The sequence below is a fragment of the Ailuropoda melanoleuca genome, chromosome 10 (genome assembly GCF_002007445.2).
Source record: "Ailuropoda melanoleuca isolate Jingjing chromosome 10, ASM200744v2, whole genome shotgun sequence".
Taxonomy (NCBI): domain Eukaryota; kingdom Metazoa; phylum Chordata; class Mammalia; order Carnivora; family Ursidae; genus Ailuropoda; species Ailuropoda melanoleuca.
This window is the reverse complement of record NC_048227.1, coordinates 83,109,832-83,136,468: the sequence shown is the minus strand read 5'-3', so window position 1 is coordinate 83,136,468 and position 26,637 is coordinate 83,109,832. Positions and strand designations below refer to the sequence as shown.

Genomic DNA, 26,637 nt, shown 5'->3' with positions numbered 1-26,637 from the left:
GCAGGTACTTTCCTCACTCTGAGGTTCATGAGGGTTTCCAAATTTTGTTTAGGAGCTCAGTGTACATCTTGTTCAATGGATATTACACCTAAGCGGTTGTGTGGCCATATTTTATCTTTGGGTATGGATAATAAATGAATACTAATCCATCCTTCTGCCCTTCGACTCCCAGAAAGCAAAGCAGTAAGAGGGGATTTCCAAACTGCACATGCATAAGTCAGCATCTTCTCTGGAAATCATGAAAAAACAATGAGAATTAAAATTAAAAAGTTATCCATGGGCCAGAAAAAGCGATCTAAATTGCACAATTGTTAAAGAAAAAAATAAGGAAAATATCCCACTTCAGAGAAAAGACGAAGCCCCTGGGATATCTTTCAGAGTTAATTTCTAGTGTAAATTATTTGTATTGATATAAAGAACGAAACAAATACAACTGTACTTCAGTAATAAAATTGTTTTAAAAACAGAAAAAGTGATCATGTGAATAAATGTCCACTGAAACCTTTATAACCCTATTCAAATATTAGGTTTTTTGTTATTGAAGTTTTGGGATCTTTCCAAAAAAAAAAAAGAATAAGACAAATGAAATAAACACCTGACTCCAGGTGTTCTTATAAAAATAAATGACAAATGAAATAGAAGACAGTAGGAAGGAATTTTAAAAGGCAAAAGGAGATATGAATGAAACATGAAAATTTTTTTAAAAAGTAGGAGGTACAACTAATTACAAAATCTGGTTCCTTGAAAAAATTTTAAAGATAAATAACTAGCTGACTTAATTAAGAATACAATCTTAGAAAAGGGAGAAAATATCATTACTCAAAAGAAGAAATTACAAAAGAGAAATAACAGAAACAAGGGAAATCGAATATGGATATCATTAAGGAATAATGTGCAAACTCTATGCAAATAAATTTAAAAGCATGAATGAAATGGACAGTCTTCTAAAGAAAATACAATTTGTAGAAACTGAACCTAAAAGAGATAGAACATCTGAACACACTAATTAGGAGAATTCGAATTAGAAAATTGCCAAAGAAATGCACCCCCCGCCATGTACCCCATGTCCCACCCAGAGAAGCACCCAGACGACTGATCAGGGAAATCTCTCCAACCATCAAGAAGCAGCTACCATCCCAGGCCACACAGATTACGCGGTCCGGCTGGAGAGCTGGCGGTGGTGCCGCATGGTGTTGCAAAGCCCGAGTTGTCTGTGTGTGTCTGAAGGAACCACAGTGCTCTCGCAGATCCGACAGTCTCAGCCCTGTCTCGTCAGGACTCCCACCCTAGATCATAAGAAGCAGAGAAGCATCTTCATGTTCTTTTGGCTTAAATCTCATAAATTCCTGCCAGCTGCTAATACACATTCCTTTTCACTAATTCACTAGTTATGCCTTAAGGGCTTACTATGTGCCCAGCACTGTCCATAGTGAAACAGTGAACAACACATACGATGTCAGGAGGTCACTCCCGGAGTTTCTGTTCTAGTGGGGGAGATAGCAAGAATAAAACAAAGAGTCTATCAAATGATGATAAATGTTATGCAGAAAAATTAGGCAGACAAAGGATATGCAGACAGATGGCGGCGGGGGGAGAAGTGCAGCCATGTTGGGTGGTCACGGAAGAATTCACTGGTAAGGTAATATCTGAGTAGACACAGAAAGGAGGTGATGGGTGAGTCTCAACATCTCAGAAAGAGCATGCAAGCAGAGGGGACAGTGAGTAAAAGATCTTAGCATGGGGATGAGCCTGGCACACCCGAGAAACAGCAAAAAGGCCATTAGGGCCAGAGCACTGTGGGTTAGGAGAAGTGTAAGAGGTGAAGTTAGAGGTAATGGGGTGAGATTGCCCACAGCCTTGTAGGTGAATATAAAAATTTTGACTTTTATTTTGAAAGAGATGTGAAGACATTAGAAGGTTCTGAGCACAGGCTATGATTGAACATTTTAAAGGAACACTCCTGCTGGTACAGTAGACAGTGGCAGGGGTGGGGAGAATGGACAGGAGGCTATGGCCATGGCCTAGACAACAGATGGTAGTGGCAGGGACTCGAGTGGTTGCAGTGGAGGGGGTGGCAACTCAGTGGATCCTGGTTATGCCGTGGAAATCTTTCTGGAGTTGAAACAATGTCCAGGTATATGCTAGTGGATGGGCTTAATGATTAGTTATATCCAGTAGGGTTTTCAGGGTCAGTAAAAGAACTTGGTCAAGAACAGTCAAAACAAAATCAGTAGCATCTTTTACCTGGAGCAATAGGCATGAAGAGCAGAAAGTTACCCTAAAGAAGCCCTCAGTCCTTATGAATGGAGGTCCCAAATAATGTATTAGTGTTCATGGTCCAAAAATTAATCAAAGCTGATCTTTATCAGATTGGCCATTGTGTTTATTGCATGTATTTGAACAAGGAAGTTCCTTCTTTTGCTGGATTCAAGTCCATAAATTATTTTGAAATGCATGCCAATTATTTCCAGAATGCAGAAGTGCTTAAAGGTCAGGAGTATTATTCAGAGTTATTGAGGGCCCAGAGCACAAGAAAGAACAAGTGGCTTCCCAGTTATTGGTACAACAAGTATGTGGTCCTCTCTAGGTCTGAGGAGGAGAAGAGTGGATTTCAAGTTATCATTGTGCTCTGTTAAATTAACTTGAGAAAGAGGCCCTGCTGCTTACCAATCATAGACTAAGGANGGAGCACAAGAAAGAACAAGTGGCTTCCCAGTTATTGGTACGACAAGTATGTGGTCCTCTCTAGGTCTGAGGAGAAGAGTGGATTCCAAGTTATCATTGTGCTCTGTTAAATTAACTTGAGAAAGAGGCCCTGCTGCTTACCAATCATAGACTAAGGAAAGAACCTGGAGCAGAAACCCAGTCCATCTTAGATATATCCCAGTGAGGCAGTTTTCAGACACTTTTCTGAAGGAGAATGAGGAACATGTGGCTGTTCACTAGCAAGACCTGGCTGAAGAAAAGGAAGCTGGCCCCCTCAGGACCGGCTCTGCCCTCTGGTTCATTACTGCGTGCCTGACACAGTGCCCGGGGATACAGCGCATGCTCAGTAAACATTCATTTGAGTGAATCAACAATTAAAGGAATGAATGGCCAAATCTTCATTGGTATGGTTCCATCCCTTTATGGAATAAATATTACATGTGAAGAACAACACATAGTGATTTTATAATAGACCCCTCAGGTCAGTCAGACCTGCCTTCATCCTGTGCTTTGTCACTACACGCTATAGAGCTGGTTAAGTCCCTTGAGTTTATGTCTCATTTTCTTCATCTGTAATATCACGATAATAATACTGACCTCCTGGGCTTGTCCTGAGGATTAACTAAAATAACGCATGAAGAGAATTTAACACAGTCCNAGACCTGCCTTCATCCCGTGCTTTGTCACTACACGCTATAGAGCTGGTTAAGTCCCTTGAGTTTATGTCTCATTTTCTTCATCTGTAATATCAGGATAATAATACTGACCTCCTGGGCTTGTCCTGAGGATTAACTAAAATAACGCATGAAGAGAATTTAACACAGTCCTGCATAGTTATTAGTCCCTGTTATCAACACTAAAATGGCATTCAAATTACCAAAAGACGTTTTATAAAGATGGCATCTTGTAGGCAAACTTTTAAAGTCCTTTTCCTTTTGTTATGAGAAAGTTCAAATATATATAAAAGTAGAAAGTATAATGAGTATCCTTGTACGCAATACCCAGTTTCAATAATTATCAGGCCGGCTGGTCACCCTCTTCCTGACCCCTTGGATTATTTTGAAGCAAATCCCAGACATCGTGTCATGTTATCTGTAATACTTCAATATGTATTTCTAACAATAATAATAATGATAACCAAAATCCCATATCACACTTAAAAATAAGTAATAATGATTTCTTAATTAGGTGAATTGTTGGTCTGCGGGAAGCCACAGGGAAAAAGAAGAGAATCGGGTCTGTCCAAAGTAGGGGCTTAGGCAAGTTTTTTCTAGACCCGACATGATGGAGGCACTCTTGTCACTCTCAAGGTGACTCTTCCTGCCAATGAGATGAGGGGGTGAGGGTAGCAGGTGGCAGGGGGCAGGCGGGGAAGGTGGGGAATGAGTTGGAAGCCAGCATTTCATGCTTGAAGCCAAGTAGAGCAGACATCTCCAGTTACCTGTAATTCTCTTACTTCCCAAAGCAAATATATTTTCATTGGAAATAATTCTGTATAAATTCTGCTTCCAAATTGGTAGGATTTTAGAATTTAATTTTACCTTCTCATCCACCTGAGGTGTTGTGGCAGAACTGGCTTTTAGGTCGATTATGATATCACACAACTAGAGAGCTCCCTGAATGCTTACTGGACTGGTCTGGTTTCTGCAATTTAACATAGCACAAAACTTCACACGTCTTTGAGAGAATTCAGTTCTTAGTATATTCTGTGCTCTTCTCCCTTCCCCTCTAACTGTCCCTTCTTGGTTCTACAAGGTCAGTAACCCAGTGGAAACCCCAATTTCATTGTCTGCTGCACTACTTATTAAGCCTTGAATTAAAATATTTTTCTTTTTTTCTTAACTGGAATTTGGGGCAATTGGGTTGTTTCAAAACAAGGGCTATTTGCGCGGAAGATATGGAACATCAGTAGTTCAAACACAAGTTTCACTCTTCCTCCCCCACATAAAAGCCAAGATTAATGTGGGTGGCTCAGTCGATTGGGCGTCTGACTCTTGATCTCAGCTCAGGTCTTGATCTCAGGGTTGTGAGTTCAAGCCCCGCTTTGGGCTCCATGCTGGGCATGGAGCCTACTTAAAAAACAAACAAAAACAAGTGAATGCAAAGTCTAGAGCTCACTGGGTAGTGTCAGTAAACAGGTGCTGCTGAGAAGCCTAGAGGACAAGGACCACCAAGAAGTTGCAAAGGGAGCCTAAGATCCGTGGCATGTTTCTTCCTTGAAAGCTTTTGTTCACTTCTGAGCAGTGGCAATCTCACCTGGAGGAGACAAGGGGTCTGGTTCAGAAGTCGGACACAGCGTGGAGGCTCTGGAAAGCCTGGCGTTATCTTCACAGACCCCTCCATACTGCTCTGGCAGTTACGTCTACTTCCCTTTACAAGTGGGCTTTGCAAGGCAGGGGCGATGTGTGTCTTTACCGCTGCTGCACCCTTGCTGCTGGGAGTCATCAGGCAGCCAATGTTTGTTCGATGTCACTGAGGAAGGACTGAATGAGAACTGCTTAGCAGCCCGCGCTAGTACTTACTAAGAGGCTCTTCCACCAAGAACTTAAAAGAGACTGCCGAGGTATTTCCTCTTTTGACCTAAAAATCCTCACTTAAAAAATCATGACTCTCTTCTTGTGCTTGAATGTACAATTTCAGTGCCTCTACAAACAAGCGGTTAAAAAAATTGGTAAGAAAAATGAATATAATGAATCATAGGCGAAGAACAGATGACCTAGTTCGATCAGATTTCAAAGAAGATACCGAAAAGACAGAATGTAGCTCAAAATGATTGTCCTCCACATTCAGCCTTCTAAGGACTCCTGTAGTTTGAGCCCAAAATCTTTCTCAGATGGCTGCAAATGGAGGGTGGGAATAGAAAAGGAAGAGCATTAGTTGAGTGGGGCCCTGGGCCACCATGGACTGGGAAGAGGGATGAGTAGGGCAGAGAAGCCCTGTGGAGAGCCAGAGGGTATGGAGGGTATGAGGTATACCCAGGAAGTTACTCAGAGAGCTTCCAAGAAGGGAGGAAAAGGATGAATCAACCAGAGACCCTACCAGCTTGAACCACAGCCAGGAGCCCAGGGATGCTGTAACTGCCAAGTACATTTCTCAGAATCACTCCGCCAGTCACATGCTGGTGGCTGGCAGCACCTCTGTGTCCCAGGGCTAGACTCCCTGAGGGCCCCTCGAGCTGTTTTATTCCCTCACCTTCTAGTGCCTTGCACAATTCCTGCCCTACCCTGCCCTGCCGTCTGCCAATCCTCAGTGTTTTGCCTTTTCAGAGCGAACAAAGTCCCAGTCCCAACAAAAACAAACTTCCATATTGAAGTGACTTACGGCAAATATTTTTTGAAGTGATTTTTATACTTTTATAATAACCCTAAAATAATAAACAACATAGTGTGTTAAAAAAGTGAAATTGTAGTTGCTTCAAGGAACCATGGTTAAACCCAGGAGGGGATGTCCAGCATGAGGATTCTTCAGTTTCCTCTTCTGTCCAGAGCTGAGCTCTCAGTGAAGGGACCACTGGTTGCCTGGCCAGTCGCGCTCCAACCATGACGCCTAAACATTGCTTTCTAGGCTTCCTCATCAGTTTCTTCCTGACTGGTGTAGTAGGTAAGTGCTTCACTTCTTTCTAATTGCTCACAACTTTGTCATCTGAGTTTGCTCAAGGGACTGTTGAAAACAGCTCTAGTGCTTTTCTGGGCTTTGTCAAATGTTCAGCTTTCTTCTGGCATGAAATGGTGAGAATAGATATGGGGTCAGTTTCTCTCCACAACTTGCATAACTCCAGGTAGACTTAATTAGTTAGCTACTAAAGAGGAGACACTCGAGAAACTTCATATCCTGAGAAAGGAGAAACCGAGCGCTGGGCTGAGGGCCTGGAACCAAAATGGATCCCAGGCAAAATTTCGCCTCAGTGTGGCCAGTAATATAATGGCTCCTAGGAGAGCGGGTGAGTGGCCTTGGTGTGGGCTTTTCATCTTGGTCGTTACATTCCATCACCATCACGGAAGGGACTGAGGACACTATTTCTCCATTGCTATTTACTCCCTCTGGAGCTTGGGAATGGGGTGGGAGGATATCATTTACATTTTACAGTTGTTCTGGAACTTGAGCGTGCACAAAAATCCTTCCCTTCAAGATTCAAAATGTTGACTTCTGGGCTCCACCTTTCCCATCTGCCCTTCTAGCAACTACTTTAGGAAATCCTTCTGCAGGCATCCCACTGCGAAGTACTGCTAAGCACAATGGTGACCATGTTAATGTTCAAAGTTTTTCCTTCTCTCTGTATTTTAGAAACTCAGTCAGCCCATGAGTCTCTGAAGCCTCAGAGAGTACATTTCCAGTCTCGGAATTTCCACAACATTTTGCACTGGCAGCCTGGGAGGGCTTGCACCAGCAACAGCTGTGTCTATTTTGTGCAGTACAAAATGTAAGTAATTTGAGCTTCCTCCGGGGGATCAAGATGGCCACTGGAATTACATGCTCTAGAATGCAGGGCAGTGTTAGGCCCTTTTTTCAGTTTCACTGGCATTGAGAAGAAGCAGAGGTAGGGATAGGAGTGTCTTGTCTCCTTGAAAGCTGCCTGGGGACACAAAATGCACGATAACGAGCAGTCTCTTGGGGAGAAGCTTCAGGCCTCAGAGACCCAGTGCCCGACCTCACCGGCCGAGCCTTTGGCTTCACAACGGAGCCTGGCACGTGGTGGGCCCCCTCCATGTTTATCTAGCGAATGTTGGAAGCGACTTGCTTAGTACATAGTAGGTACTCAACCAAGCTGACGAAGCCCCTGTGGGACACATGGAGACGAGTGTACAACATATATTTTTAATTCCAAAGTCATTTTTGAAAACAGAAAATTCTTTTCAAAAACAAATGGCTGCTTTTGTAACATGCGGCTGCATGTTCCTGTCTGTGCTCTTCGGGCTGCTTCTGGGGGATCATTGCCAAAACTCAGATAGAATCAATTCCTTTCCTGGATCGAGGCCTGGAAACAGAAGCTCCCAATTTGCAAACGGCGCGTTTTTCCCCCCCATACATTTCTGGGGTGGGGGTTGAGTCTCCTCCTTCTCTTCCATAGTTTGAGATGCTGGCTGAGAGATACTGAGAGAGCAGATATTACAGTTTCACGTTCATGATTTTTCATTCGAAATTCGGAAAATCAGATGTAGCTGTGAACCAAAATAGCAATTTTTATTCCGTACACTCATCCACATCTCTCTAGCACGGGGGTAGGTTCAAAGTCTGATTTTCCCATTAATTAACCTCTTGTTAATGTCATAAGAACTATTTCCAGAAGTTTTTCAGGCTTTAACTGCTGCTGCATTTCTCACCATATTTTGTAAAGCAACTGTAAAATTTTTATGCATCTTTACAATAAAGATTTCTCCATTCTAAAAATAGATTTGTGCATAGTGGGAGATACTCCAGCATAGAATGTAGGGATTGGTGGGTTGTTGTTGGGTTTTTTTTAATACATTCCCCTTAGGCAATATAAATAGGGCCTATTTGTGGTCCAGTGTTAAAAGTGGATTACAAGTTGTTTCATGAAGATTAAATTTCTGGACCCCATGGGAGAATTTTATACTTGTAATTATTTTTCTTAAAGAGGGCTCCCAAACTTTGAGATTCAGAAGACTTGGATCCATTCCTCTCTATATGGTATTTTCAAGAGCACAGTACAATTTTATATTTTTGAAACCTTTCACTTTGGTTCTATTCCATTCACGTGGGTCTACCATTAATATCTGTCCCTCTTAGGAGACGATAAAAGAAATGAGGTATCACATACAAAGAGAAGCCAGCCACTATAGCTAAATTCAGCTAGCAAAGACCACATCTCAACAATAAATAACAATTAAAAACATCAAATGGTGCTCCATGTTTGTAACTTGTTCTGCTGTCATGGTATCCTTTGATAAAATGCCACTGCTGCCATCATACAGTTTACAGAGTACAGACACCGGAAGTACCTCTCATTATATGGCTGGAGAGCTAGATTTCAAGTCTTTCCACAAATATTTTGGGAAGACTTTTGCCCTAGCTTCTCATCTCTACTCTGTGCCCCCCATCGTCTTATTGCATCGTTTCTGATTTGTGACGGAAAACGAAGGGAACAATTAATCTTTCCTTCTGCTGTTACACCATCTCATACTCTTGGGCTGAGTCAACTTATCTGTGCCTTTGCCCTTTTTTTCAAGGGCTCCCCTCCCTCACTCCTAGTTCCTGATTGCAGGACTCCCTCACTACAACCCTTACTCCATTTTCAACAAAAAGATCGACCAGATGTGTTGGGTAAGCAATACCTGAGATGAAAATGGTAACGACTTCTCAGAATCAGCCACATTACTCAACAGCAGGCTGATGAGAAGTGAAGAAAACCACAGGGTTGAAACCTCAGAAACATTAAGGATGTGGGAAGCTAGTACTCAAAACTGGAAGTTGGTTCATATACCAGAAGAAAAACTTCACTAAGTATTAAAAACCCCAAAACCCTTTTGCTACAAATACAGAAGGTGTCAGGCTTGAGTTTATCTTTCAGCAACATAATGCTTTGATTAACAAGAATAAAAATGTTTTTAAAGATATTTGAGAGTAGTCAGAAGCTTTCACAGGGGTACTGATGTTGGAGGACAAATCCCAACCAGGCTAAAAAATTAATAGACTGAAAAAACGGAAGACTCCTTCAATGGGGGGGGGGGGAAGAACCCAACAACCCTCAGATCTTTGTCTTTTCCCTTCTATAGATATGGACAGAGACAATGGAAAAATAAAGAGGACTGTTGGGGTATTCTAGAATTCTTTTGCGACCTTACCAACGAAACATCAGAAATACAGGAACCTTACTATGGGCGGGTGAGGACCACCTCGGCTGGGATCCACTCTGGCTGGACCATGACACAGCGCTTCACTCCCTGGTGGGAAAGTGAGTTCCATGGAGTTTCTTTGTATTTGCTCTTCCTGCCCCTGAGTAGCCCCACAGAGCAGGCCGTGTGCTTTGCTGAACTCTACGGCATCATCTCGTTTGACCTAATTCTCAGAACAACCGTAGAAGATGGCTTTTACTGTCCTTATTTTATAGCCCATGAAATCAAGGCCCTGAGGCTCCCGTGGTTGGCCAGGTGTCCTGGCTTGCACAACGCAGGTCAAGATTCACATTCTGCTGCATCTGGCTGCAGATCCCACAAGCTAGCCTGCTGCCAGACTGCTATCTCCTAGGAAGAAAAGTAGTTTCAGACAGCAGACAAGGAGTCCTAATGCTCTAGTCCTTTCCTGAGCATGGGAGTGAAGTTCCTATTGAGGAAATTAAGACTTTTTTCATTCCCCTAAACGGGAGACCAAAAGTTTGCTCTTATATCCATTCTTCAATGACATATATTCTTTTTCTAATTTAGTCATAATCCTAGAATAATATAATCTAAAATGTAAATTATAAGATAAACCATTACCATGTAAAAGAGTAGACAAAAGGGGAAGAGAAAAAGAAAAGTGCTTAATGTGTGTGTGTGTGTGTGTGTATATAAAGATACACATACCAAAGCAAGAAAGAAAATCTGGATATTTACTGCAGTCCTCATAATCACAACTAGTCATGAAGGTAGTTAATATTTATAACTTCTCTCAGTGTTAACTCAATGTTCGCTTTCTTTCCAGCCAGCATCTCAGCTCTTCACTCTCATGGAGTTGGGGTCCTTTTGGTCTTTCCTGTATCCGTTTAACAATCTTACATTAATTTTATTATTGAATATAGGAGCTCTAAGAGGCACCCCAGAGGATAGCCAGGAATACTTCTACCTGGTCCTATTGTCCATATAGCAACTCTGCTTCCCCTTGATACTTGGAACCAGTTGCCCCAGACAACACACAAGGACCTCATTTTTTCCTTGTTGGTTAAATGGCCTGAAGAGCTCCAAACAGTCAGGAGGCAGCTTCAAGTTCCAACAACCATTGTTAAAATCAAGTATATGGGAAACAAACCATTTCATGAGTTGTTCACCGTATTTAATAGTGAGGATCAGCCCTCCCACTTCCACTTCTTACGTCCTAGGCCAGTGAATGCTATCTGTGACAGAAACAGCACCATATACTGGTCACAAGATTAGAGCATATACCAGTTCGTATACCACCTCACAAGGTCCTGTCTCTCAAACTGAGTTTTCAATTAGCTACTTTACCTTCCTACGAAGCCAGGGGTTTCTGAGTGATGGGCTATATCAGAAGACCAAATATTCCTGCGAGTATGAGACTGACTTGACCTCTTCCACATTAAGTTGGTTCTTCTCTCATCAGCAATGTATCGTTGAGTATTATGCTCACGAATAAGACAGTCGCTACATTCACTGTGGGGTGGTCAGGGGGACTGCTGATAAAAACACTGAAGTAGAGAAGACAAATCTATTATCAGGAAAGTGTCCATTCCACTGCCTCTTGTCCCCTCACTGTTAGAAGGGATAAAAAAAAAAAATCTATATACAGTGAACTACACTAGGGGTTCAGCATTGGTCCTTACGGGGAAGTTGGACTCTCAGTAGTGTCAGCCTAGCCTTGGCCAAAGGAAGTCCGTATTGTTGAGTCTATATATAGTCCCCATCCCTTTCACACAGCCATTTTGTTCATGAGCCTAAGGAGCAAGCGTGAGACCCTGGAGAAATAAATTTTCATTGCCTCCACGTAGAGTTTTTAAAACTTTATTGAGATATAATTGACACCTTTTCAATCACCTATATAATGTGTACAATTCAGTGGTTTTAGTATATTAATAGATATTACAACCATCACCCTCAGCCAATTTTAGAACATTTTCATTACCTCAAAAAGAAACACCATACCCCTTGGTTATCACCCTCCTAGATTCTCATTTCTCCAGCCCCTTCGCCCAAGGCAACCACTAATCTACTTTCTGTATCTATAGAGTTAAGAACTCTAATATTCTTGACATTTCACATGAATGGAATCATGTAATATGTGGCCTTTTGTGACTGGCCACTTTCACTTAGCATAATGTTTTTAAGGTTCATTTACATAGCATGTATCAGTACTTCTTTCTGTGGCTGAATAATATTTCAGTACATGACTATATCACATTTTGTTTATCTATTCCTCAGTTAATAGACATTTGAATTGTTTTTACATTTTGGCTATTATAAATAGTGCACCTATAAACATTCATGTACAAGTTTTGTGTAAACAAATGTTTTTATTTCTCTTAGGTATATACATAGAAGTGAAATCCCTAGGTCTCATGGCAACTCTATGTTTAATCATTTGAGGAACTGCCAGACTATTTTCCAAAGCAGCTGCACCATTGTACATTCCCTTCAGCAGTGTATGAGGGTTCCTATTTCTCCACATCCTTAGCAATACCTACCTGACTTTTTGATTACAGCTGTCTTAGTCAATATGAAGTGGTATCTCATGTGGGTTTTTTGGTTTTTGTTTTTTTGGTTTTTGGTTTTTTTTTGTTTGAGAGAGAGCAAGCACAATAGCAGGGAGAGGGAGAGAGGGAAGCAGACTTCCCACTGAGTAGGGAGCCCGACGCTAGGCTCGATCCCTGGACTCCGGGATCATGACCTGAGCCAAAGGCAGACACTTAGCCGACTGAGCCACTTAGGTGCCTTCCTCATGTGGTTTTTGATTTGCATTTCCCTGAGGATTAATAGTGTTGAGTATCTTTTCATACGTTTATTGGCCATTTGTATATCTCTCTTGGAGAATTATCTATTTAGATCATTCACCCATTTTTAAGTTGGATTGTTTGTCTTTTTACTATTAAGTTGTAAGAGTTCTTGATATATTATGGATACCAGACCTTAGTCAGTTATATGATTTTCAAATATTTTCTCCCATTCTGTGGTTTATCTTTTCACTTTCTTGATGAAGTGATTTGAAGCACAAAAGTTTTTAATTTTGATGAAGTCCAATCTATTTTTTCCCTGTTGCTCATGCTTTTGGTAATATCTAAAAATCTTTTGCCAAATATAAGGCTATGGAGGTTTATCTCAAGTTTTCTTAAAAAGAATTTTATAGTTTTAGCTCTTACATTTAGGTATTTGATCCATTTTGAGTTTATTTTTGTGTATGGTGTGAGGTAAGTGTCCACCTTCATTCTTTCATAAATGGCTATCCAGTTGTCCAGTGTCATTTGTTGAAAAGGCTATTCTTTTACCCTTGAATGATCTTGGTGCTCTTGGTGAAAACAAGTTGATCATAGACCTGTGGGTTTACTTCTAAATTTTCAGTTTGATTCCAATGATCTATGTCTTTCCTCATGCCAGTACCACACTGTCTGTTTTGTTTTGTTTAGGATTTTATCTATTCATTTGAGAGAGAGAGAAAGAGTGGGGTAAAGTGGCAGAGGGAGAGGGAGAGACTTCCCGTTAAGCCGGGAGCCCGATGCCCGGCTCCATCCCAGGACCCCAGGATCATGACCTAAGCTGAAGGCAGGCACTTAACTGACCGAGCCACCCAGGTGCCCCCCCACCCTGTCTTGATTACTGTTGCTTTGTAGCAAGTTTTGAAATTGGAAAGTGTGAGCTCTCCTACTTTGTTCTTTTTCAAGATGGTTTTGGCTATTCTGGGTCCCTTGCAATTCTATATCCATCTAGGTTTTTGAAAGCTTCCTTTTGGCAGGTGTATTTTGCTTTGCATTCACATGGACACAGAAATATTTGCTTAGGGGTCCATCGATATACTTCTTATCCAGACCTCCTGCAACCAACTGAGTGTGTATAACATTGTAACAGTCCACTTCTGGCCAGTACCATCATGTATGTCATGCAGAACCTTCTGGGAACCAGGCTGCTGCTGCTTCTTTTTTTTCTTCTTAAGTTAAATGGTCACAAGGGACTCTTCTAGATGCCATAACTATAGAGGAGGAAAAAGTAGTTAGTCGGTAGGTGTAGTTGCACTGAGAAGATAAACTAAATTGATGGTAAGACCTGCTAGAGGCTGGACTCCTATAATCTATTTCCACTTAATGTTGGCATGTTTTTGAGCACTTCGTGATGTTCTGTATCAGAGGACACCCAGTTCATGATCCGAAATTCATGTCACATGTTTCCTTGATATCCCTTGATTCAAGTGTTCAGTTTATATCCGGGCTCAGGAAGTCTAGAACTTTTTCTCAAAAGAAAAATAGCTATTTTCTAAAGAGGGTATGGCTTTGTTCCAAAAATCCAAGGACTTAGAATTGCCACAGTCTCTAAATAGCATCCTGATCTGCCACAGATAATTTGAAGATTGTTGGATTTCCTGGACCATAAAAGGCAAGTGGCCAAGCTGCTTGTTTGCAACAGAAACTAGTTGAGAAGTCTGTCATTTAGTCTGGGTCCTTTTCAAAGCTCAAAATCTTATGGGTTACTTTGCAAATGGGTAACACACCTAAATGTGGTATGTGTTTCCTACAAAATGCATAGTGGCCCAACAAATGCAGTGAATCTTTCTTAGCGGTAGAGGATGCAAAGTGAAGCAACTTGCCTTTCACTTGAGAGGAAATGTCTCAACAAACCCCAGAGGAAGTTTTGCTCCAACACTCTGCTTCAGTGTATCTTACTAAAACATCTATAGTGCGTAGGAATTTAGGTATACAAATTTCAATCAGTACCGTGTGAGCAGTTTAGTGGACCAACATGATACCCTGTGGTACAAAGATCAAGGACTCTGTGGATTATATGTGACAGAGACCCAGATGACAATGAAAGCCAAGTGAAAGGAAATTGTTCTGATGCTTTCTAATTATTGGACAAAGGAAAGAAAACATTCTCCAATCCATAGCTCTATTGATTGACTCCAGCACAGAGATACTGTAACTGAATAGCAATCACACCATGGTCACCACCTGAGTACATTTACAATTATCCCTTTTATTATTCAAGATTATTATTATTATTTATCTTTTTGGAAGAGGAGGGTATATTTCAAATAAATGAGTCAAGTGGGGAATTGATACATCTCACTACCCCTGCATTTTTCAAGGTGTTTTTGATGCACAAATTTTGTTCAAAAGAGAAACTCCATTGGCTTCCACTTGGCCTTCCATCCCATAATAACTTCCATGCCACAGATCAGGGAACCAGAATGGAAATGAATTCTGTCACTTGTTGGGTATATCTCATTAAATTTACTTTTATTACCTGACCACTATAAGAATGCACTGTAAGAGGCATTCTGAGTCTGCAGAGATTATCATCAACTCAGAATCAGGGTCCCATTACTGGCCAGAGTTTGTACTTACCTTTCTCCAATTCACAATTATCCTCTAGGGAATGATGAAAGAAGATTTATCATAAAACTGGTAGCAGTATTATTTGACTTGCCTTCCAAGTCTCACCCTAGTGATCTAACTAGTGCCATGTCCAATTAAATCCAAACTAATTAGATCATGTCCAGAATGGTAGATGCATGGGCATTTAGAAAAAGTCATCTTTAGTTTGCAAGTCTTCAGGTAGCAGAAGAGTGGAGTGGGGGTTGAGAAAACTATCCATGGCATCTACAACAGTGTTTCTTGGAACAACTTGAGATTCAAGCCCAATACACCCCACCAATTCTCTGGTTGAGGAAAAGGAGACTGCATGACTAAGCTGGTATACACCAAAGAGGGAGTTTGCAGAGTAGTTTAATTACTGTATTTGAGCCTAGGAAAGGGGTCAAGTTCAAATTTGTTCCTCAGATAAGGCTTTCTTGAGTGTCATCCATTAGCTTGATAAGATTAGCCAAAGACATTGGCTGAGACGAGCTTCAACTCAATTACATTTTAATTTAGATAGTGTTGTGTCAAGAAGAGTTTGTGATCTCTCTGTGTGACCTTTCCATGAAGGAAAAAAACCCCGAAAGCTAAAAAAGCCTTCTGCCAGGACCCCTTAAGAAGAAAGCAAACCTGGAGCTCCTCTTTTTGAAGACATAATGAGAGCCCTTCTCACTTGCCTGTTTCCTTACCTCTAGCTTTGCCTCTCCTGTCACAGGTCCTGAGGCTTTCTGAAGATAATGTTTTATTTTTTTTTCAAGATTTTATTTATTTACTTGACAGAGAGAGACAGCCAACGAGAGAGGGAACACAAGCAGGGGGAGTGGGAGAGGAAGAAGCAGGCTCCAAGCAGAGGAGCCTGATGCGGGGCTCGATCCGGAACGCCAGGATCACACCCTGAGCCGAAGGCAGACACTTAACGACTGAGCCACTCAGGCGCCCCTGAAGATAATGTTTTAAAAAACACGTTGCTAAGCTACTAAGACAGCTTGTTCCTAGAGTCTGTGATACAGGCCTAATGAATCAACTGGCTGCATTAACTCACCTGAGACCTGTTTCTGAACATGGGGTGTGGTTTTAGGTTAAGGGGTTCTGGCTCCTGGTATCTACCTAGGGACAAAGCAACATCAAAAAAAAAAAACAAAAACAAAAAACAAAAAACCACGAAACACTTCTTAAGTTAAGCAGCATTTGAGGCTCAGTATGATTTCAGTATCTAAAACCATATTTTCTTTCTTTTTTTTTTTTTAAAGATTTTATTTATTTATTTGACAGAGATAGAGACAGCCAGCGAGAGAGGGAACACAAGCAGGGGGAGTGGGAGAGGAAGAAGCAGGCTCATAGCGGAAGAGCCTGATGTGGGGCTCGATCCCACAACGCCAGGATCACGCCCTGAGGAAGGCAGACGCTTAACCACTGTGCCACCCAGATGCCCCTAAAACCATATTTTCTTGAATTAAAAACAGCTATGGAGTTTTAAACTAGGCCTGATTTTCTAATGGAGTGACTTAAAGTCAGATTAAATAATCACCTTGTCTCCATTCATTCCACAAGTATTTATGAAGCACTTACTATGTTCTGGGCATTATACTAGGTCCTGGGGAGAAAATAGCAAGCACAGTAGACACAAAGAAGTTTCTTTCTTCATAGAGATTCCTGTTTAATGGAGAAGACAGACTTTAATAAAATAATAATACAAACAAACGTAACACGATACCAATGGCAGATGGTACAAAAGAGACCCACAGTGCTATGGGAGCCTAGTCAAGGAGGGACCTGACCAGGGATGTCAGGAAGAGCATCTCTGGGGAAATGACACTTGAGCTAATATCTAAAGATGAACAGAGGTTAACTAGACAAAAATGTTAAAGGATTTCCAGGCAAAGGGAATAGCATTGGCAAAAGCCCTCTGGCAGGAAGAAGTGGGTCAAGTACAAGAGACTGAAAGAAATGCATGGTGAAGAAGAGCGGGCAGGAGGAATGTGAAATAGAGGGGACTGGAGAGATAGACCAGGAGTGAAAATTTTCTATTATGGAGTTATGACTTCTTCCAGAAAAATATAAAGTAATTTTTAAAAAAAGATTTACTTATTTGGGCACCTGGGTGGCTCAGTTGGTTAATCATCTGCCTTAGGCTCAGGTCATGATCCCGGAGTCCCAGGATCGAGCCCTGAATCAGACTCCCTGCTCAGCGGGGAGTCTGCTTCTCCCTCTGCCCTTCACCCCACTTGTGCTCTCTCTAGCTCTCTCTCTGTCTCAAATAAATAAGTAAAATATTTTTAATTAATTAATTAATTTATATTAGAGAGATAGAGTGCATGAGGAAGGGTAGGGGCCAAGGGAGAGAATCTCAAGCAGACTCCCCACTGAGCACAGAGACTGACATGGGGCTGGATCTTACCACCTGGAGATCATGACCTGAGACGAAATCAAGAGTTGGACACTTAATCGACTGAGCCACTCAGGTGCCCCTGGAAAAATATAAATTAATTTTAATCAGGGATGACATGATCAGATTTGTGTATTGAAAAGATGACTTTGGCTATTTCTGGAAGTACAGATCAGAAAAAGAAGAGATTGGACACAGGTAATCAAGTCAGTTGAGTTCTTGTAATAGTCTGTAAGAGTAGGGATTTGGCTTGAATTAGGATAATGGAGAGGACTATAGAAAATTTTTTATTGAGGAGGCATTTGGCAGGAAAAATTGGCAAGGCTTGCATATAGAAATAAGGAAGAAGGACATATTAAAGATGACCTCCAAGCTTCCAGCTTGCATAATTGGATGAATCACTGAAATTTTTTTATGAGATTTGATGGAAAAAGACCAACGTGATGGGGTACAGAGTATTGGAGATCATAAACCAATTTTGAATATGTTGAGTTTAACATGCTTTTCAGATATCCAAGGGAAATATCTATGTAGATCCCCAACTCTATTAGACACACATTTGCATGTAGTACAACGGGCATTGACAGGACTGCCTAGGCGGGAAGAAGTATTGAGGAGTGTTGAGTAAGGCCAGGTATTGAAAGAATCTCCAGAAAGGATGCCTGAGTTGGGAAGATAAATCTCAAAAGGAGACTGAGAAGTAATAGCCAACAAGGTAGGAGAAACCCAGGGGACTGATATATTTGTGAATACTCTGGGAAGAGAATGTTTCAAGGAAAGAGCAGTTGAGTAAAATGGCCTTGTGAGGTCAAGTACTCTTAAACTGTCCATTGTAACACGATCACAATTCAGGGCATAGGTCAAGAATGGTCACTCAGTTGCAAAGCTCAGCATCCTAGATTATGCACCAGGAGCTCCTGTGATGTCTGCATCCAGGCTCACTGGCATTCTAGGCCAATACTTGAAATGTATACTTCACCTGCCTTTAAGATTAAGTATCACATTAAGCAACCAAATCTAAGATAATGAAGGTACACATTCAAAGGACAGGTTCTGCATGCAGATGATTAAAAGAAAATTCTTTGATAATAATAACTTGGACCAGAAGAGGCAAAGATTGGTCAGCTTACACATAAATATTTTAATGAAAAAAAAATACACAGTAGCATTTAATCTTGCCAGTATTCATCTTTAACTAATGTCTACCAATTGAAGTGAGTCTAAACTCTGAGTCACATTATTAGGAAAGGACAGGATTTTTTGGCTTTTGGTTGTTTGTTTGTTTGTTTGTTTGGTACTAGATATGTGAAAAGAATGTTAGAAATATGTTTATCTAGGAGAAAATTAAATATACATCAAACTAGCCTACAAAACTAAGCAATAACTCATTCTTCTCAGCTTGCAAGGGATAGACAAGGGATCTGTGGTCACTGGAATTTGGAGCATGGAAATCACAAAGAGGATTAAATACCAACCACTTCACAAAATTAAAGTGTAAACAAAGGGAAACTCCTTCACCAAGCAATTAGGCAAAATTTCTGATGCTTGAAAAGTGAATTAGCAACTTTTGGTTTCAGATTAAATGGGGTAGGGGGCGGGAAGTTGTGAGGGTAGAAATCATCCTCTCCTAAAATGCTTATAAAGTCTGGATAAAACATTACACATTCTTTTAACTCTACAGAGGAACATGAAAGAAAGGAAAGGAAATCTCCGAGGGCCGAAACAAAGTGGCTGGAAACCAGAAGGGAAACCAGAGGATAAACAAAGTGAAGCCTTATTGTCCTGAGGACATTTTCCCAACTCGGTAACTAGACCCTGAGTGGTAACAGCCATTCCTGGGGCAGAAGATGAGGTTTCAGGCCCACACAAGGTGGAGAGTTACAACTAGTACCCTCACAAAACCTTGGACACTTGGAGGGGTCCTATAGATTAAAGAGCAGACTAAGAAAAACCCTTCCAAGAAAGAGGAAACAGAAGAGGACGTATGTTTCAGTATCGGCTCTGTTAGCAATCAGGTGTTTCCTAAATTCATAAAGGCTTGAGATTCAAATGTACCCAACTTTTGTGTTTCAGAAAACACCAACTTGCGGTTGAACAAGGTTGATGGTGCCACAGGACAGCTTGCAGACACAAAACCAAATACCAGAGTTCAGAAGCAATGCAACACATACAGGGTCATTTTGATTTGTGTCTGCAGTGTAGTTCAGTGGAGTCACTATGGTCTAAATGAGACTAAATAAAACAATAAATCTTGTTCCCCTGCATGGCCCATTTACAAAATCAAGTCTGGCTGGCTGAAAACAATAAAACTCAGCAGCTGTGGCTTGTGGGCCAAAGTGCCTGCTTCTATTTTTGTAAATAAAATTCTATTGTAATATAATCACCCCCATTCATTTACATTTTGCCTGGACCTGCGTTCATACTACGTACAAGCAAAGGCAAAGTGGAGTAGTTACAACAGGCACACGTACCACCCGAAGGCTGAAGTATTTATTATCTGGCCCTTTACAGAAACTGTTTGCTGACTACCATTCCATAAGATAACATGGGAGAATATTTTTCATGACTTTGGGATAAGCAGATCCCCTAAAGTACTAATGCTGTCAGAAATAAATGATAAATGGGACTACACTAAAATTAAGAATTTCTATTTATCAAAATAAACTATTAAAAAGATGAAAATGTAAGTCACAGAAGATATTTGTACATTCTGAACATAAAGGACTATGTTCAGAATATACAAAGAACTCTTACAAATTAATAAGAAGAAGACCAGCCAGCCAATTAAAAAGTGATCAAAAGACTTGAATGGTTCTTTGCAAAAGAGGACATCCGAATGGCCAATAGACACATGAAATTCCATTAGTCCTCAGGAAAACGTAACTCAGAAACATAATGAATTGGTACTACACATTTATCAGAATGGCCAAAATTAAAATTTATAAAAATAATAATGTCAAGTGTTACAATGTGAAAAATAGGAACTTTCATATACCACTTAAGGGAATATAAATTGGTGTGTCCACTGAAACATGGAAACGTCTATAAAATCTAAACCTATATAAAATAACCTAAGCCTGTGAATAAATTGTGATATTCATACAATTAAATACTACATAGCAATCAAAAGAACAAACTCTTGATACATGCAACAATATGGATGGATAGACAGGTAGATAGATAAGATAGATAGATAGATAGATAGATAGATAGATAGATAGATAGATAGATAATCTCGTTTGCTTGGGCTGCCATGGAATACCACAGAATACCACAGATTGCCTGCTTAAGCAACAGAAATTTCCTTTCCCACAGTTCTGAGGCTACAAGTCCAAGGCCAAAGAGCCAGCAGGTTTGGTTTCTTCTTGGCTTTCTCTCTGTGTCCTCACATAGTCACCTCTCTGTGCTCATGCATATCCATGTCTTCTTATAAGGACACCAGCCATATTGGATTAGGGCCCACCCATACCACCCATGAACTCAGTATGACTTCATTTTACCTTAACTACCTCTTGAAAGGGCCTGTCTCCAAAGACAGTCATATTCTGAGGTACTAGGGATTAGAATTTCATCCTATGAATTCTCAGGGGATACAATTCAGCCCATAATTTCATATATATATGTTGTATGATTTCAAAAACTAATATATATGGGTGTGCCCGGGTGGCTCAGTCAGTTAAGAATCCAACTCTTGATTTCGGCTCAGGTCATGATCTTGGGGCCATGGGATCAAGCCCCACATTGAGCTCCACAGTCAGCATGGAGTCTGCTTGAGGTTCTCTCTCTTTCTGCCCCTCCCCTGCTCATGTGCACATGCTTTCTCTCTCCCTCTCAATAAATGAATAAAATCTTAAAAAAAAAAACCAAACTAATGTGTATGGTGATAGAAGTCAGAACAATTGTGGTTATCTTCTGGGGTTAAGTAATGGGAAAGAACATGAAGGACCTTTCTGGGGTGCTAATAATGTCCTGTTTTTAATCTGTATAATAGCTATTCAGGAGTGTTTATTTGTAAAGATTTGTTGAGCCATATGATTTATTTATTTATGATTTATTTATGTGTCAATATCTATCTTACAGGTCAACAAAAGTTTATTTAGAATTTAAAAATTCATACTTACCTGGTGGGGGAGATAGCATGATCACGAAGGTGGTACTCTCAGGGTGAAGCTCGTCCTTTCACTCAGGTCATCCTGAGCCCTTGATTTCCCCAAGCACGGGGAACTCGGCTGCACAATTTCTGTTGGTAGGGGACTGTGTACATGCTTTCCTCTGACTTAAAAAAATTTAAAAATTAAATTAAAAAATTCAAACAAAAACAACAAAAAAGAAAGTAATCAATTTAAACATGTGCTTACAATAAAAACACAAGGGAGCAGATCAGTATAAGCAAGTTTGGAACAAACAGTCCTCTACGGGACTAGCCTTTCAAATATTTATAATAGTGGAAGCAAATAGCAAAGTAAATAAAGACATAACAGGAAATAAAAGCGTAATTAAAGTACAAAATATTATTTTTAAGGGCCAAATAGATTGAAAAAAACCCAAATAGAGCTCATCAAAATGAAAAAAAAATCATTGAACTAAAAAAAAAAAAAATTTAATATGGGGACTTAAAGATCAGTTTAGACATGGCTGAATAGTAAATTGGTGGACTGGAAAACAGGTCTGAAAATAAGAAATTCTAACAGATATTGAACTGAAATTCTAGAAGTTAAGCATATGTATCTTTCCATGCACCTGTCTAGCTGTCTAGCTATTATCTTTCTTATCTATCAAGAATGGTTAATTTTTGAGAATTATAAAAGATATGAATCTACAAACTGAAAATATATAATGAATACCAAACGAGAGAACAACAATATCCATCAAATAATTCATTACACCTAGGATTATTATAGTTAATCTGAGGAAAATTAAGTGACGATTAATTTATCCAATTTTTTTCCCGAATTCATAATGATCTGGTTAATGATATCAAGATCCAAGAACCAAAAATTCTCGCTCTGGATCATTCCCATGCTATTCCATAGCATAAAACAGAATCCTGTTGAATGAATTTTATAGCAACATGTTCAAATGGTTTTAAAGCTACTTTGAAGTTTCGCATCTTTAAGAACCTACGAAATATTTGCCCTACTGTCCTATGATTTCCAACCAAATAACTTTTTAAACTTCATTTCCCAAAACAATCATTATGGGCTGGGGAAATGATTGATAAATTTCTCCTTAAAGCTGACTCAGAAGGTATCAGTCTTTGCAAAGAAAAAATTATCTTTAAAGAAACTTCTCAGACATTCATATTTTAGGTGTCAGTAGTATCTCCTCATAATGATTTCTGCCAGATCTCTGAATTTAATTGTGACTTGTTGTTATCTATAATGTGTTCATGTGAAATATTATATTTTTTGAATGATTTGTCAAATTTTCCTATTCCTTCTCCAGCAAAAATAGATCCTCCAGTCCTGAATATAACCCAAGTTAATGGATCTTTGTGGGTGATTCTCCATGCTCCAAGTTTACCATACAGAGACCAAAAAGGAAAAAATGTATCAATAGAAAATTACTATGAGCTAGTATACCGAGTCTTTATAATTACTAATTCACTGGAAAAGGTAAGTTCAGGTGAATAGATAAGTTTTGTATTTTTCTTTTGTTCACTTTAGTAATATTTTAGCTCTAAAGTATGTCCTATCTTTTGCCACTCGATCCCCTCTTACTTTTCTTAACCTTTTTTAAAGTTCCTTCTCACTTCCACCCTCACTGATAAACAATTAGCTCTTGGCATCACTATTACAACTCTTGTGTGTGTGTATTTACATTTGTGACTTTGCTCAGCTACTGTTCACCTATCTTGCTTGCATATCCAAAGATTGGTGTTAATGATATTTAATTCCATTTGCTGACCACACATACTCATTTTTATGGATTTTACATAAACTTTTTTTTTTATTTTTAGTGTTATTGATTCATTAGTTGCATATAACACCCAGTGCTCATCACAACACATGCCCTCCTTAATACCCATCACCCGACTACCCCGTCCTCCCACCCCCCTCCCTTCTGTAACCCTTAGTTTGTTTCCCAGAGTCTAGAGTCTCTCATGGTTTGTCTCCTTCTCTGATTTCTTCCCATTCAGTTTTTCTTCCCTTCCTCTGTTGTCTTCCAAGCTATTCCTTATGTTCCACATGTGAGTGAAACCATATGATAATTATTTCTCTGATTAACTTATTTCACTTAGCATAATCCCCTCCAGTTCCATCCATGCCAAAGTAAATGGTAGGTATTCATCCTTTCTGATGGCTGAGTAATATTCTATTGTGTATATGAACCATATCTTCTTTATCCATTCATCTGTTGAAGGGCATCTTGGCTCCTTCCACAGTTTGGCTATTGTGGATGGTGCTGCTATGAACATTGGGGCACACTTTTTAAGTGGTTTTGGATCATGGCATTATGTCTTTGTGGCAATTTTGCTAGAATATTTTAATCCACCATCAATGCCTTTATCTTGTTTGATGCTTAATTGAATGTTGCTTTTCAGTGTCATCTAAGGCAGGGTTTCTTTGGTTCTAAGGAACAGAAACGTATTTGAACTGGTTCAAATAGAAAAGGGAGAGGGGAGGAGTTTCATTAGGAGGTAACAAGTGATCTTAGTGACAGGTAGATGCAGGAAAGAAAGTGCTGCCAGGCTTTGAAGTGACTAGGAAGGACAAATGGAGACTTGGGTCTTGAAGGATCTGAGTTCATCTCTCTGGCCACATGTTGTGTGTCTACAGTGGTCTCCATGTCTCCTCCATTCTCCTCACTGTACAGTGCAAATTCTTGGAAAAGAGACTCTGGCCACTGGGTCAGCCAGTCTACAGCCCTCATGTTGCACGAACACAGCCATGATCTGCCCCGTTTATCAGGCTCCGAACGAGGACTCTGGAGGAGGATGTGTCTGGGAAGAAATCCTATAACCCAACTACTACTGAGACCATGGAATTTATTAATTTTATCAAAAATAGAGCAAATTAGTGACTAACCAAAAACCATTTATCATCTTATTTTTCCCCTTTATGTATAGGAGCAAAAGGTATATGAAGGAGCTGGCAGAGTTGTCAAAATTGGAGCTCTGGCACCTCATGCTGGTTACTGTGTGGTGGCTGAAATGTACCAGCCCATGCTAGACCGAAGAAGTCAGAGAAGTGAAGAGCAATGTGTGGAACTTCCTTGAAGGGGTATGGAGTGCTCCACAACACGGAAATCAAAAGCTCTCTGACAATGGGATGGCTCATGATTGAAGGATCTCACTGAAAGTTGTGTTTATATTTTCTTGATGCCGTGTTCACCATTACATCTCCGGAGCTCTTTGTTTGTCCATTCTTTCTTCCTTTACATTTTACTTATAAACTAATTTAAGTACCACCTCTCAAAACATTGGAATTTATAGAGGAGGCAGAAAATAAAGGGCTCTCTGAAATGCAGAACTTTATTTCTCAATGCAACATCCCAACAACAATCTGCATTGCTCTAAGACAGCTAAGTAAACTTTTGAGAGCCAAGGTTAGAGTAGACATTTGATAAAATATTGTTGGATTAATTATTTTAAGATAACATTACAGACAGAAACAATTCTGAAGCAATCCTTTTCACTCTCTATTGAAACAGGTAACTTGACATAGATAGGCCAATTTTTACATAAATGGAACTTTTACTTGAATGAATATTTTCCCATATGTTTCCTAGTTCATATGAATATACTTTTTCATACATTTCTATTTTAAAATACTTCTACTTAAGAACTGGTATTTTCTTTTATATTCTATGTAAATAAATAGTATTTGAAAAAACTTCTCATGATCTCTGGATTAATATCTAGATTAATATTGACAATAACATCTAAATACCAAAGGAATCCTATGCAATACAATATCCCTCATTTAATACATACTCACATTAAGGTTCTCTTTTCTGTGTTTGTTTTGTTTTTTAATATTGCCCTAAAATAATTTATCCTTATTCTCAAAATCCAGTAAATATCTTTCAGCAACAAAGTGAAAAGAAACTTTGACTCCAATTAATACCATACTTACTACTCAGCCCCCCTGGGCAAAGGGTCTCTTGCTGGGGGCACCTTCATATTCTCTATATACAAGGATGCTATGAGTGACATTTTGACTGGGGGACATGGGGGATGGTTGGGGAGCAGGTAGAGAGGTTTTCTTGGAGCTGAAAGCACACAGTAGGAGGTAGGTATATTTGGGAGAGGGACTGAAGTGGGCAGAGATTATAGAGCTAAAGAAAACCATCAAAGATCTCCCAGCAGCTCCGCTGCCCCCCGCACCCCAACAAAGGTCTGTGGCCTAAGGCTTAGTGTGGCAACAAAAAGCTGCTTTCTCCACTCTGGGCTTAGTCTTGTATATGTGTTTAAGGCTGTCTTTCTTATAAAGAGATACATATCAGGGAATATTTGTACAGTTCCTCATGAAAACTGCTCCGAGATGTGATTAAAAATACAGTAAATGCTTCTGGTTATATACAATTACACACAATAATAGATGGATTAAAAATAACCCGGAATTGCTTGGAGGGAGAAAGTAAGAGACAGAGCAAGAGCTAGAGAATTAGTTTCACTGCTTTCCCATATGGTCAGAAAAAATGAATCTGGGCATAGATCTAGAGACAATCTCAGCCCAATACCAAAAACTGACCATAAAAATGGATGAAGGGATGGTCATGTCTCTGGGCACATCCCTCAGCAGGTCCAGGCTTCAGTCCATACAAGTCTGCATTTGCACATACATTATATCTCTAACCCTCACACCTGCCCACAAGGCAGTTATGATTATCATGAAAGAGATGGTCACTTACTTTACAGGCGAGCCTCCGAGAAGTTGTGATTTGACAAGGTCAGAGACTATAGCTATCTGCTACACAGCTTAAGCACTTTTATCAGACCCTCTAGAACTTTCTCTGGGATTTTGTACATACAGATATCCCTTTAGTCTCCTAGTTAAAATTCCTTTAAAAAAAAAGATTATTTATTTGAGAGAGAGTGTGAGTGGGGTGAGGGACAAAGGGAGAGAATCTTCAAGCGGACAAGTATTGAGTTTTAGGACAAGAAAGCAACAGGGGCAGGAAGATCCAATGGGACAGCTGTGCAACTGGTGGTAGCTATCTGCTTTTAGGGACAAATAGAGCAGCAGCAGTAGTACCTGTTTGTCCTGGATGGTTGGAAGGTATGTATTCACTGGAAAGATCTCTTAAGTCTATACAGTTACTGGAAAGATCTCTTAAGTCTATATAATTTTAACAAACATTCTCTAGC

General features: G+C 40.0%; 1 protein-coding gene, 1 long non-coding RNA gene and 1 other non-coding gene across 3 annotated transcripts in view; 2 read left to right on the top strand and 1 right to left on the bottom strand.

Moving 5' to 3' along the window:
* The first annotated feature begins 4,075 nt into the window (after positions 1 to 4,075).
* IL22RA2 (interleukin 22 receptor subunit alpha 2) lies at positions 4,076 to 25,159 on the top strand. Its single transcript, XM_034669195.1, has 6 exons — positions 4,076 to 5,269; positions 6,116 to 6,306; positions 6,991 to 7,126; positions 9,441 to 9,619; positions 22,770 to 22,939; positions 24,394 to 25,159. The coding sequence occupies exons 2-6, from the start codon at positions 6,246 to 6,248 to the stop codon at positions 24,541 to 24,543; spliced, it is 696 nt and encodes a 231-aa protein (XP_034525086.1). The 5' UTR covers positions 4,076 to 5,269; positions 6,116 to 6,245; the 3' UTR covers positions 24,544 to 25,159.
* Positions 12,277 to 26,637, bottom strand: part of LOC105235789 — a 78,949-nt gene continuing 64,588 nt past the window's right edge. The window contains exons 8-9 of the long non-coding RNA XR_002141896.2: positions 21,446 to 21,600; positions 12,277 to 13,557 (exon numbers count right to left, since the gene is read on the bottom strand). This is a non-coding gene — a long non-coding RNA (uncharacterized LOC105235789). The remainder of the gene's footprint in view (positions 13,558 to 21,445; positions 21,601 to 26,637) is intronic.
* Positions 21,438 to 21,599, top strand: LOC117804268. The gene has a single exon (XR_004628615.1). It is a non-coding gene; the product is annotated as a U1 spliceosomal RNA (small nuclear RNA).